The sequence below is a fragment of the Bubalus bubalis genome, chromosome 3, assembly GCF_019923935.1.
Source record: "Bubalus bubalis isolate 160015118507 breed Murrah chromosome 3, NDDB_SH_1, whole genome shotgun sequence".
In the NCBI taxonomy this organism is placed as follows: Eukaryota; Metazoa; Chordata; class Mammalia; order Artiodactyla; family Bovidae; genus Bubalus; species Bubalus bubalis.
The window spans coordinates 35,397,927-35,409,790 of NC_059159.1; the positions used below are offsets into that span (position 1 = coordinate 35,397,927).

Here is an 11,864-nt window from a genome sequence, read left to right on the forward strand (position 1 = left end):
AAACAGTGACAGATTTTATTTTCTTGGGCTCCAAAATCACTGTGGACAGTGATTGCAGCCACAAAATTAAAAGATGCTTGCTCCTTGGAAGAAAAGCTATGACAAATCTAGACAATGTATTCAAAGGTCCATATACTCAAAGCTATGGTTTTTCTAATAGTCATGTACGGATGTGAGAGCTGGACTATAAAGAAGGCTGAGTGCCAAAGAATTGATGCTTTTAAGTTATTATCCTGAAAAAGACTCTTGAGAGTCCCTAGGACAGCAAGGAGATCAAACCAGTCAATCCTAAAGGAAATCAACCCTGAATATTCACTGGAGGGACTGATGCTGAAGCTGATACTCCAGTACTTTGGACACCTGATAAGAAGAACTGATTCACTGGAAAAAACCCTGATGTTGGGAAAGATTGAGGGCAGGAGGAGAAGAGGGAGACAGAGGATGAGATGGTTGGATGGCATCACTGACTCAATGGACTTGAGTTTCAGCAAACTCCAGGAGATAGTGAAGGACAGGGAATCCTGGTGTGCTGCAGTCCATGGGGTCACAAAGAGTCAGACACGACTGCGTGACTGAACAATGACAATCTCTGGTGACGCACTCCACCCTATTTTGGAACACTAGACAAGGAGTGGAAGGAGGTAAGCTGGGCTCTCCCCCAGCTTTGGGGACCTTCCACCATACAATCCTTCCTCTTTTCCCTTTCCATGACTCCCACCTTCCAGAAGTTCATGGTCTAGTTGAGAGGACAAACAGGTAAATGAAAAAGGACATTGGAGGGTTTTAGGAATCATGCATGTATTAATTCCTCCATTCAACACCTCCTGAGCACCTACAGTGTGGGGAGCAGTTACGAACCCTGTCCTTGAGAGCTTACAATCTAGTGACAGAGGGAAGGACAGGGCTCAGGAGTTCTGAAACATGCCTCCACGGTAGCCTCAAGGGCAAATGAACGATGGAGGCGGCATGCCAGCTTCATCTTGGATGTCCCTCCTACATCACTCCTCTCACAGTCCATTGGCCAGAATTGATCACGTGACTGCAACCTAACTGAAAGGTAGGCTGGGAAACACGGGGAAGTAGATATTTGTTGAGCGCAGATTCTTCCTCCTGGAGTTTGAACACTGAGCCCAGGACAAAAAGTAGGAGGAGCTTCGTCATCCTGTGGCAGTGCCTGAGGACAGGGTCCGCTGGTTCTTGTGCCTAGAGTTTCCAGTTTCTGGTCCTTCCTAACTGAGTTTAACTCCTACTGTGTTTAACCCATTCTCCAGTCCCTCAAAACACTCGGTTTCTTTTTCACAAATTCCTTTATTGCTTGAGTTTGCAGGAATTGTTTTAAACAAAAGAAGCTTGACAGCTGTATCTGAATCATTTTGGGCTGCACTGAATCTCAATAAAGAATGAACAGTTCCAGTTCTGTGACCTGGGCAGCATTCCCCTTTCTGAAGCATTGTTCTATTTATTTCAGTGGCCATGTTTGTGCAATTATTCCAATATATATTGTATCTGTCTACAGTGTTTTATAAAAATTAGGGAAACTGAAAAAACCAGAGCTCTATTGCCTACACTGTGAGACAGAGATGGAAATCATCAGGTGAATTCAAGGGGACACATTTTTGGCCTTAATGGATGTTCACTGAATCAGAACAAGAAAAAAGAAAACTAGAAGAATGTATATGAAATGTTGGAATTCTGTCACTGAAGATTGAATGTAGAAGGCAGTGTATGATGAATAATATGATATCGCCTAAGTCTCCAGAAGTGGAAACTGTTTTATTATATGCAAGGCTTTTGTCCAACTTTGGGGCATGTTTATTTAGAAAGTGGATGTGGGCACTGCCTGCTTGTCCTGGGCAGTATGTCCTCCTGCCTTGCTTCCTGTGGCCCTTTCTCAGTGGGTTGTTCCTTTCAAAGTTGTGACCACAGGTCACTATCAACTTCTCTGGCAGTTTTCAGGCAGACAGTCTTCAGGAGGGCTGCCCTTGAGTCAGGTGACCATTGGTCCAGTCAGCTGTGGTCAGTGGGACCAGGGGCAGGACTGTGTTCCCCCCATGGAACCCTTCCAGGGGGCTGCAGGTGCGTAGGCACTTTGAGGCTTAGAGTCTTCAAAAGGCACAATGGTGCCCTCCAATGAGGTTCTGTTCTCTGGGGTTTTGTTTTTGCTTTGTTTTTGTTTCGCCATGTGTGTGTTGGGGGGTTAGTTGTACCAGGCTGTTGCCCTAGGAGAGGCATAGGGGGGCCTGATTTTCTGGGGAGTCCTTTTCTCTGGGTGGCAGGTAGCCTACAGCGATGCCCCCATGGGGCCCTGTTCCCCAGGGCAGTTAGATGGAGACGCTATTCTCAATGAGGGGGGGGTCCAGGTAGGGGTAGGGTAGTGCCAGGCTGCGGTTTCGTTCTTGGATGTCTCGCGAGATCTCAGCCAGGCGGCTCTGGAAGGCAGCGATGCTCCTGCGCGGGGCCTCCTCGGTGAAGTACTCGTCCGGGTAGGTGCCCAGAGGCCTCTGGGAACCAAACACAAGGGTGGGTGAAGGGGCTGCTATGCAGCTGCGACCTGCCTTAGCCATCCATCCAGCGGGACCTGAAGCAGCCTCTGATTGAGCCACCTTCCCCTGAACAGTGACGATTACTGTGGGCAGCTCTGAGGTTGAAGGCTCAAGTCAGGGGGCCTGGCCACCCTGGAACTTATCACACGTTTCCCTTGCAGTGAAGGGTGACTCTGCATCATCTCATTTGGCCCTCCTTGTGAGATGTCCAGGGCCCATGTGTCCCCCTGGGAAGGCTCCGTGGGGTGTGTGACAGAGTAGGATCTGGGTCAGGAAGGGTAAACAGCATCGCCTCCCTTACCCCAGGGCTGGCCCAGCCAGGTTCCCAGCCCCACACTCACTCGGTCTCCAGGCTCCTTGCTCAGCAGCCAGAGGGCAATGACCACATCACACGTGGCATTGACTGGTGGGAGGGTGGCTAAGAAGCCCTCCAGCCTGGCCTGGCCTTTGGAGGTGGGCGGTGGCAGCTGCATGCTGGGTGGCAGGTTGGGCATCCAGGCAGCAAAGTCAAACTGACAGTCAAGAGGGCAGAGTGAAGTTAGGAGCCCATCCTCCTCCCCAATCCTGCCCCCCGACGTTGACCCTTCTCACCTGCCCTGCACTGACAGCTGAATGCTTGGCTGAACAGTTGAATATCACCATGGTGACGTACTGTATCAGGGCTTCCCGCGTCCCCAGGGTGGAGGGTAGACCTGCAGGGAGAGCTGGGCTGGGAATGGGGCTGTAAGGGTCCTGAGGACAATGCTGCAGAGGTCTGAGGGTAGGACCTAAGAACTGAGGTCCCCCTACCTGAGCTCTCCCGGCCTAGGAAGCCCTCGGAGAAGATCTCCCACACCCAGGCCTGGAGTTCACTGTCATCGCGGACAGACTCATCACTCAGGTAGTAGATGCCGATCATTTCGGAGACAAAGCTGCAAGGTGCATGGGGTTGCCGTCCCAGCTGTCAACCCCAACCATCCCTGAGAAGCGCCCCTGCCCAGTCCTGGTGCTGTTAATGTCCATCCCTCCTCCTGGTGGGCACCTCTGTGAGCCTTCCTTCTCCTTCCTCCCTGCCCCCAAGGCTGAAGCTCTCTGAGGCTGGATCCCTCACCGCTCCACTGCACCCCAGATCTGCATCCCATCATCCCGGTAGTAGTAGTCCGGGATGTCTTCAACTCCTCGGGCCCGGATATCATCAGGCAGACACAGGGCAGAATAGTTCAGCTGTTTCATGTTCTTCTGTATCAGCTCAGAGAAGCCTCCAATGCCAAGGCCTGTGGACTGGGAGATTGGACTCCTGGTTACCACAGCCCTTGCCCCAAAAGCAGGAGGTAATACTGTGTGGGGAGACAGGGCCACTCCCACCCCAGGATCTCAGAGTCTTCATACTGAAGGACTAGCCCACCCACATTCTCCCTAAAGCAGTCCTTACCCTGTCCACCACCTGCCCAGGGGCAATGAGCCGTTGTCGGGCCAGCGTGTTGATATGCAAGGTGTACCGAGTGTGAGGGATCAGCAGCTGTAAGGGCCAGAGAAGAGAGCTGGGTAAAACCTGAGTATCTCTGGTCCCACGTCTTGCTTCACAGAGGCACCCGGTCCTGTAAATCACTCATGTAAAGAGATGACAGTGACAGGAGAGGCTGCCTGGTACAGAGATCAGGGCTCTAGGCCCAGTGATGGGGGCCGAGATCCACCAGCATCCTTTTCTGTGACCTTGACCATGTGTGTTCCTCTCTCTGGGTATCAGATCACTGGGCAAATGAGAGGGCTCATCTGGATGAGCTCTGTGAATCCCTGCAGCTCCAGCATCCTGTGATTTTCTGACCCCTGGGTAGGCAAAGCACCATGAAAACCAGGGCCTGTGGGCCTGGCAATGCGGAACCATCCCCTAGAGCCCACCACTGAGTGCCAGGCCCTGGGAGCTGCAGATTGTCAGAATCAGCCTGGATTGAAGAGGACAGGGTAGGGCCTGCATCCAGGATCTAGGGGACTGTCTAAGGAAGAATCAGAAAGTCTCAGCAGCTGTGGACCCATCACACTGACAGAGGAGATGCTCCAGGCCCCTGGAGGGGATGAATCTGGGCCATCTGATGGCTTAGCAAAGCCCACCTTAGAGACACCAGTCTCTCTCTCAGGGCTTCCCATCTCTGCACCGATCTGCAGAAAACCTGCTGGCCATGTTCTCACTTTGGCATCTGTCTGCCCCAGGTCTCTCCTTTCCTAGGAGCTGGGCTCCTGTGACAGCTGTTGGACTGAGCTCCCCTAGAAGGGAATCTCTCTGGGGCACAACCTGCTGTCACATGCGGTCCTTCCTCTATCCCCAGTCCCTATCACCCTACACCAGCTTAGGGCTTGTCGGAAAGCAGCCCTTTGGGGCAGTTGTGCAGGGAGTTGCTACTGAGGCAGGATGGGGGCTTAGCATCCTGGCCTGGAAGGACAGGGCCATGTAGGGACAGGCTTCATGGATGAGGCACCCCGAGGGGCAGGCCCAGGCGCAGGGACCCACAGGCTTGGGGCACAGTCTGGGCCATCTTGCTGAGCCACTGACCTTGAAGAGGGGGTGGCAGTGGGGCAGCTGGCGCAGCGTAGCCAAGGCGAAGACCTCGGGCACCAGGTGTGCCTGTAACAGGTGTGTGAGGGCCTCGTGGATGGAGAACTCGGCATTGCGCACCCATGTCTTGGCCAGCAGCCAGTCCCACTTGTCATCACTGGGCAGAAAGATGGGGCTGTTGGGCCCAGGAGTCTGGCTGAGCTGTAGTAGGGGTCGGTGGGGAGAGGCAGCCTTGAGTGTCTGCCCACTCTCAGTCAGACCACTCTCCACCCCTTCCCTGCCACCTGCCAGCTGCTGACCTGGATGGCGAGCGGCAGAAGGGGTCCACGGCCGGGACGCTGGTATAGCAGGGTCATTGGGGCCGTGGAGAACTGAGGCCTCCCATTGATGACATTGGTGCGGACACCAGCGAGGAGGCCGTAATCCACCAGGAACAGAGACCCCTTCTGCGGGAGAGATCAGAGGAGCCTGGGCTGCCATCTGGCTCTCTGCAGGTGGAGAGTATGGGAATTTGGGAGAGGATGCGGGGCTAGGAGTAGAGTGTACATGAGAGAGGGTGTTCTTGGCACACCGTGCACCGTAGGTCCTTAACCAATGTGAGTACGGTTCCTTTTTGGTAGGGATGGGCCTGAAGGACTGAGATGGGGGTGTGCAGGGCTGGGACCCCCTGCCCCTCACCTCCAGCTCGGCCTGCAGGCTCGTTCCAGGGCCCAACACCGGGGCCACCATGGCATCGGTGACAGGGAAGTTCTTGGGGAGGTGGTGGCAGCGTCGGATCAGGACGGGGTTGAGGCCATTCAGGAACTGGTAGGCAAAGAAGGCGTCCTCCTGCCAGTGCTCAAACACGTATTCTGTGGGGAGGGGCAGGGGAGATGGGACTGGTCACCCCAGCCCCCGGGGGACTGCCCCCTAGGCACCATGATGGAGTTTCTCTTGGGTCCGTCCTGTGTGCCCCTCTCTTCTCGCTCTGTACCTTTCTTAGGGTGACCTCCTCTGACCCCTTGGCTTCAGTTCACCCAAGCAGCATATCTTCGTCCCCAGACCACCTGGCCTACCACCTCCCTGCCATCCCCACCTCTGTGACTCAAGCACAGCACATCTGAGGCTGAACATGGGCTCCGGCTCCAGCCCAGGCCCCGCCCCATTGCCTGGCTTCCCAGGAATGGCCCCTCCATGCACCAGATTACCTGGGGCAGAGCAGCTCCCCGCATCCTCCTCCCATCAAGTCCTGTTCATTCTCCATCCTCAGTAGCTCCTGGTCCACCCATCCACTCAGCACTGCCTTGCTGAGGTTTCCATCCTCTGCTGACCACGACCAGAGCCTCATGTCCTGTCCTGCTTCCACTTCTGTCCAGACAGCCCATCCCCTGTGGCACAACTGGCCACACATTCCCCAACAGGTAGCTGGTTGAAACTTCCCACTGCATATAGGAAAGGCCCGAGCTCCTACCATGGCCTCTGCAGTTCTGCACATCTGGGGGCCCAGACACCTCCCCTGCTTCGCCTCCTATCTTCTTGCCCTGGATCAATACTCTTTGGCCACAGCAGCATCTTCTGCCCCTAGGAGGTCTCTGCTCCTTCCATCTTCAGGGGCTTCACCTGCACCACCCCCCGAACCTGAAGCACCCTCTGCTCCCTTACACCACGCCCAGCACTGTTGACACCTACCCAACTTTGAGGTCTCAAGTTTTGACTCAGCCTAAAGTCACCTCTGTGGGTCACTCCCTAGCTGGACCAAGATAGCTGCCCCTTACACACTCTCACTGGAGCCGCGATGTGCAGGCTTCACAAGTGAACCTCTTGATTTACTTTTGAGCCTATTTTGCTTTTTGCCTGCTCAACTGGAAGCTCTGGGGGGACAAGGACTGTGTCCACAGCCCCTAAGACACTGTCTGGTGTGTAGTAGCCAAAAAGCGTCTGATGGATTAAAAGGCATTAGAAGGTCAGAGATGCCCCCAATACACATCCTCTTTTGTGTCTGGGGAGAAAATAAGGCTCAATGAGGATCACACAGTGGACTGGGGCTTGGTTTTCTGAGATTCCTGTTAGCAAGAGCTGATGCCGCAGGGAAGAGGTCTGCAGCCCTCACCTACAGCTGGAGTCTTCCGGAAGTTGAACACCCGTCTCATTTCCTTCAGACTCTTCCAGAGCCCCTTGCGGTCCAGCAGCCCTTTGAGTTTCAGCTCAGCCAACCTGCCAGATGTGAGGGGTCAGGTGGGGGAGGCAAGAGGCCCTGGGAGACCCTCCCTTGTCAGCTAGGCTTATCCTTCCTGGGATTCCAAACCAGCTTCTGGGGCCCAAGGCAGTCACTACCCCAAGGCTGCCATCACCCTGGGGGAATAGGTGGTGAGTAGAGGCCTTGCCCTGGGCAGGGTCATGTGACCCATATTCCTGATGGTGGGGAGGGCAGAAGGCAGGGGTCCTAGGGCATCTGAGACCCATGGACAGGAGAAGGGGTTTGTCCTCACGCAGAGCCGCCTCGCAGGTAGAAGGTGGTGTTCTTGGCCACAGAATATTTGATGTTGAGGTTCAGGTTTTTTACGGTCTCCTCGTCGAGGCACCGAGGCCAGCCTGGGATGTAAGTCTTCCACCTGGAGGGAAGAGCCAGAAGGCAGTCAGCAAGAAGCCTCAGAGAACCCACTGACAAGGGATGGGGGTGGCAGACTCTTCAAGGCCCTGATCAGGGCCAGCCCCTTTCCACAGGCAGGAGTCTTTCTGGGCTCTGCTTTTCCCCTCCACCCTCAATGCTGCAGGGAGAGCTGCCATGTTCCCTGGGAGACTCCTCCCTTGGTCCATTGATTGGTCCAGGGTTGGGCATCTGGCCAGAGAGGGGCCAATCAGAATCCTTCTTGGGGAATTAGAGATTGGGGCTGGACCTGGGGACATCTCTCTCTCTCTCTCTCTCTCTCTCTCTCTGGGTATCTGGGTTATAACATGTAAACATCAGGACTATTAGTTACAGCCATTTCCCATTATGTGGCCTGGGAACAAAGAAAGCTGTTCTGCAGAGAGAAAAGTGAAGCAGGAGAGAGAAGCATTTGGGGGCTCGAGGGACAGGGAAGAGACTCACCTTGTTTCTGGCCCCTGAGATTTGGCTACACTTCCAGCCCTCACTTCTGTGAATATCTCTGTTGACACATTCCTTTTTTTTTTTTTTTTTTTTTCTGTCTGCTAGTTGGAGTCTGTTTTTGTTTTTGCAAAACTCCCGACCAACAGAGATGCATTGCAGAGGGGACACTGTCCTGAAGGTGGGAGTGTGTGAAGGCATCAATTGCGTTTGGCAGGCATCCCATGGAGAGACACTTCAGCCTCTGTAGCTTGAGGGAACCTAGAAATTTCCTCTGGTCTGGCCTAAAGCATCTCTAAATCCCTTTATCCAGCAGCAACACAGCCTGAGATCTTTGGGTGAAATGGTAAAATCATGTCCCTGCAAAGCTGAGTCGACCCCAGCCAGTCGTCCTTTCATTCCTTCCCTTGTTCATTCTTAAGTTCATTCAGTCATTGCCTTGGGTTCGAACAGGCACCTTCAAAGATCAATTTGTAATTAAAGTACACTGCCACTAAGTGGTGGCCAAACCCTACTTCTCAAACTTCAATGCACAAAAATTTAATTCGCCCAGGGATCTTGGTAAAATGCAGATTTTCATTTAGTAGGTCTGGGATGGGTGGACCCAAGACCCTGCATTTCTAACGAGCTCCCAGGTGTTGCTGACTCTGTGGATCTGAGACCTTGCTCTGAGTATTGAAGGTGTAGCCACCGGGAGCAGAGGTAACTGAGGGACATTATGAACAACAGTCTATACATTTGGGCAGGGCTTAGCAGCTGACAAGCTGTATTCATAACCATTTTCTCATTTGTTCTTCCTAAAAACACAGATCAGACTGGTATTCTTAGCTTCTTTTGCAGGAGAAAATAAGGATTAGAAAGGTTAAAGAATTTGCCTAACCTTTTACATCTCCTGCCCTGCACCGAGGCAGACCCTGCATCTCCTGACTCTTGTGTCTTTGTTTTGCCAAGAAAGGAAGAAAGCACTCCTTCACTCCATGGACACAGCTGTCTCCATCTGTTCTCTCACCTGGGGCCATTGCTGGCAGATTGGGCCTCATGGTTTTCTCAGGGATATAATTCACAACACATGTGGAAGCACCAGCAGCCAAATGAGCCTGCAGCTGCTGTGCCCCCAGAGACCTGAAGCAAAAGCCTGCAGCCCGGGCTTCAGACACAGCCCGGTTGGCCAGATCATGACCTTTTGAAAACCTGCTCCTGAGTGGGGTCCCTGGCTTTCTGCCTCAGGAGACCCCAGAGGCTCCAGTCCCTTCTGCAGCCCTCCACCTTCTGCCAGGGGGCCCTCTAGGACTCAGCTATCCCAGCTGACCTCCAACAATGTTGAGCCCAGAGCAGAGAAAGAGCTCCCTCCCATCCCTTGCCCACCCTGGAGGATGAGTTTCCTGGGGGTTGGGGTGACATATTTCTGGTTCTGCCCCTATTTCCAGGAGAACACAACATGTTGATGTTTGAAAAAGCCCCAGGGGAAGAAAGATGTCAGCAAGATTAAGGCATTGACAGCAGTAGGTTTCAAGGTTTAGTGGGCATGAGTCACCTGAAAATCTCCTTAATACAGTATCGCTGGCAACAAAGATTTACTGTATCACATAAAAAATTATGCCTGGAACCTGTGTGTGTGTGTGTGTGTGTGTGTGTGTGTGTGTGTGTGCTTAGTCGTTCAGTCATGTCTTTGAGACCCTGTAGACTATAGCCCGCCAGGCTCCTCTGTCCATGGGATTCTCTAGGCAAGAATATTGGAGAGGGTAACCTTTCCCTTCTTCAGGGGATCTTCCCAACCCAGCATCGGACCCCGGGTCTCCAGCACTGCGGGCAGATTCTATACCATCTGAGCCATCTGGGAAGTCCTGTAATAACCTATAATGGAATATAATCTAGAAACAACCTGAATCACTATGCTGTATACCAAAAACTAATATAATATTTTACATCTACCATAGCTTCATTAAAAAACACCAGTATTGCCGCCCTCCTCCCTCCATATCTGATTCGGGAGGTCTGAGGAGGTTCTGAGTATCTGCATTTCTAAGGAGATCCTGGTGATGCTGTGTTCGGAAAGGACAGAGGACCAAATGGAGACACCATCACCGGCGGGAAAGGGCTGACCCTGGTCCGCGCAGGCAACCTATCTCCACCCCCTCTCCACGCAGAAGCCCCCTCCTCACCGGTAGGTCTCCCGCCTGGCCTGCAGCTCCTCCCTGCGCTGTTGCTGGAGAGTGGGGTGGTGATCTTCCCAGGAGATCTTCGCTGTGGGAGGAGTGGAGCAGGTGAGGAGGGCAGAGAAAGCCCCCGACCCTTGGCCTCAGCTACTCCCCCCTCCATTTGATTCACCCCTTACAAGGTCCCTTGCCCGCAGAAGGATGGCTTCTCCCACTCTAGACTGCCACCTCCCCCTTCCCCCAACCTCCCCTTCCCGCCCCGCCCCCCAACCCTGTGCCCCTGTCCCTCCGCCTTAGCGACACCGGTTCATCTCTCCGATCCTCCCTTGCCCTTTTCTCCAACACACCAGCCACCCCACCCCCCCTTTCCTGTGTGCCCGTCACCTGTCCCCTCCCGCAGCACCAGGCTCCCCTCGCCCTCCAGCCACTGGTAGCAGGGGAAGCAGAGCGGCGGGGCCCCGTGAGGCGTGAGCTGGAGCCAGCGGCAGAACCAGGCGTCCCCGGCCGAGGGCGCGAGGGGCCGGGATCGCGCTGGGAGCGCCTTGTGGACGCGCACCAGCAGCACCCGGCCCACGTCCTCGGGGGGCGTCACCTCGAAGTCGTCCTCCTGTGGGGAGGAGACGTTTAGTGTCCTAGAGGGTCGTCCCTCCTACTCCCTCCTCCGCCCCCACCCCTACCTCCCAAGCACTCACGGCGCCCGCGTTGAACTCTTTGCCGAGATGGTCCAGGGGCAGTGGTGGGGTCTCTCCTCGGGTCCCCACGATGCTGACAGACATTTTGTCCCACGTACCGGCCCCGAAGGCCTCTCCGGTGGATACCCTCACCCTGAACTTGGCCATGGGGACAGCCGGAATCTGGCTCTGTCCTGCTGATCGGACTGCAGAGCCCAGTTGCTCACCCCCAGGGACATGCACCTCCGCACCCTGGCCAGGCAACTCTGAGTTCCCGTGGGGCCTATCACCGCCTTAAAAAGCAATCCCCGGCCCAGGGCAGAGAGGGCGTGGCTGAGAGGCAGGGAGAGAGGCAAGCCGCTGTGTCTGCTGGTCCGCCCTGGGACGTGCAGGGACTGAGGTCTGGGAGACAGACCCTTTCAGTGATGGGCAGGGCCAGAGGGAATTGGGATCCAGTGGAGCTCAGGGGTTCGTTTGTCCACCTCTTTGTTTCTTTGCCTTCTTAGCCTTGAAAAGCTATGCAGAGAAATTCCCTGGCGATCCAGTGGTTAAGATTGGCACTTCCAATGCAGGGGACACGGGTTCAATCCCTGATCAGGAAACTTAAGATCCTGTATGCGGGGCAAGAGGCCGGGGGAGAGGGGTGGAATCCATTTTCTGCCATTTTAGTGGAGTTTGGGGAGGGGGCAAAAGCCAATGTTTGTTTTATCCAGAATAACTTAGAAGATCAACCTGTTGCATTTCTCCATGCCTAAATCCCCACTAGATCTATCCATTGTTCCCCATTCTGTTACCTTTTGTTGTTTTCTGTATATTTCTGCTGAAGCAGGAGCAGTTGCCTGCCTTGAAGCAGGCAACAGTTACATTCTCTTAGCTCTGGGAAATTTGGGGGGGAAT

The 11,864-nt window shown here is 54.2% G+C and overlaps 1 protein-coding gene across 1 annotated transcript; it reads right to left on the minus strand.

Moving 5' to 3' along the window:
- Nucleotides 1-1,311: 1,311 nt before the first annotated feature.
- Nucleotides 1,312-11,268, minus strand: ALOX15B (arachidonate 15-lipoxygenase type B). Its single transcript, XM_006062889.4, has 14 exons — nucleotides 10,989-11,268; nucleotides 10,681-10,903; nucleotides 10,303-10,384; nucleotides 7,542-7,664; nucleotides 7,163-7,266; nucleotides 5,752-5,924; nucleotides 5,373-5,519; nucleotides 5,071-5,274; nucleotides 3,955-4,041; nucleotides 3,634-3,803; nucleotides 3,333-3,454; nucleotides 3,135-3,235; nucleotides 2,885-3,055; nucleotides 1,312-2,501 (listed from the first exon to the last, which is right to left on the minus strand). The coding sequence occupies exons 1-14, from the start codon at nucleotides 11,133-11,135 to the stop codon at nucleotides 2,322-2,324; spliced, it is 2,034 nt and encodes a 677-aa protein (XP_006062951.1). The 5' UTR covers nucleotides 11,136-11,268; the 3' UTR covers nucleotides 1,312-2,321.
- Nucleotides 11,269-11,864: the final 596 nt, after the last annotated feature.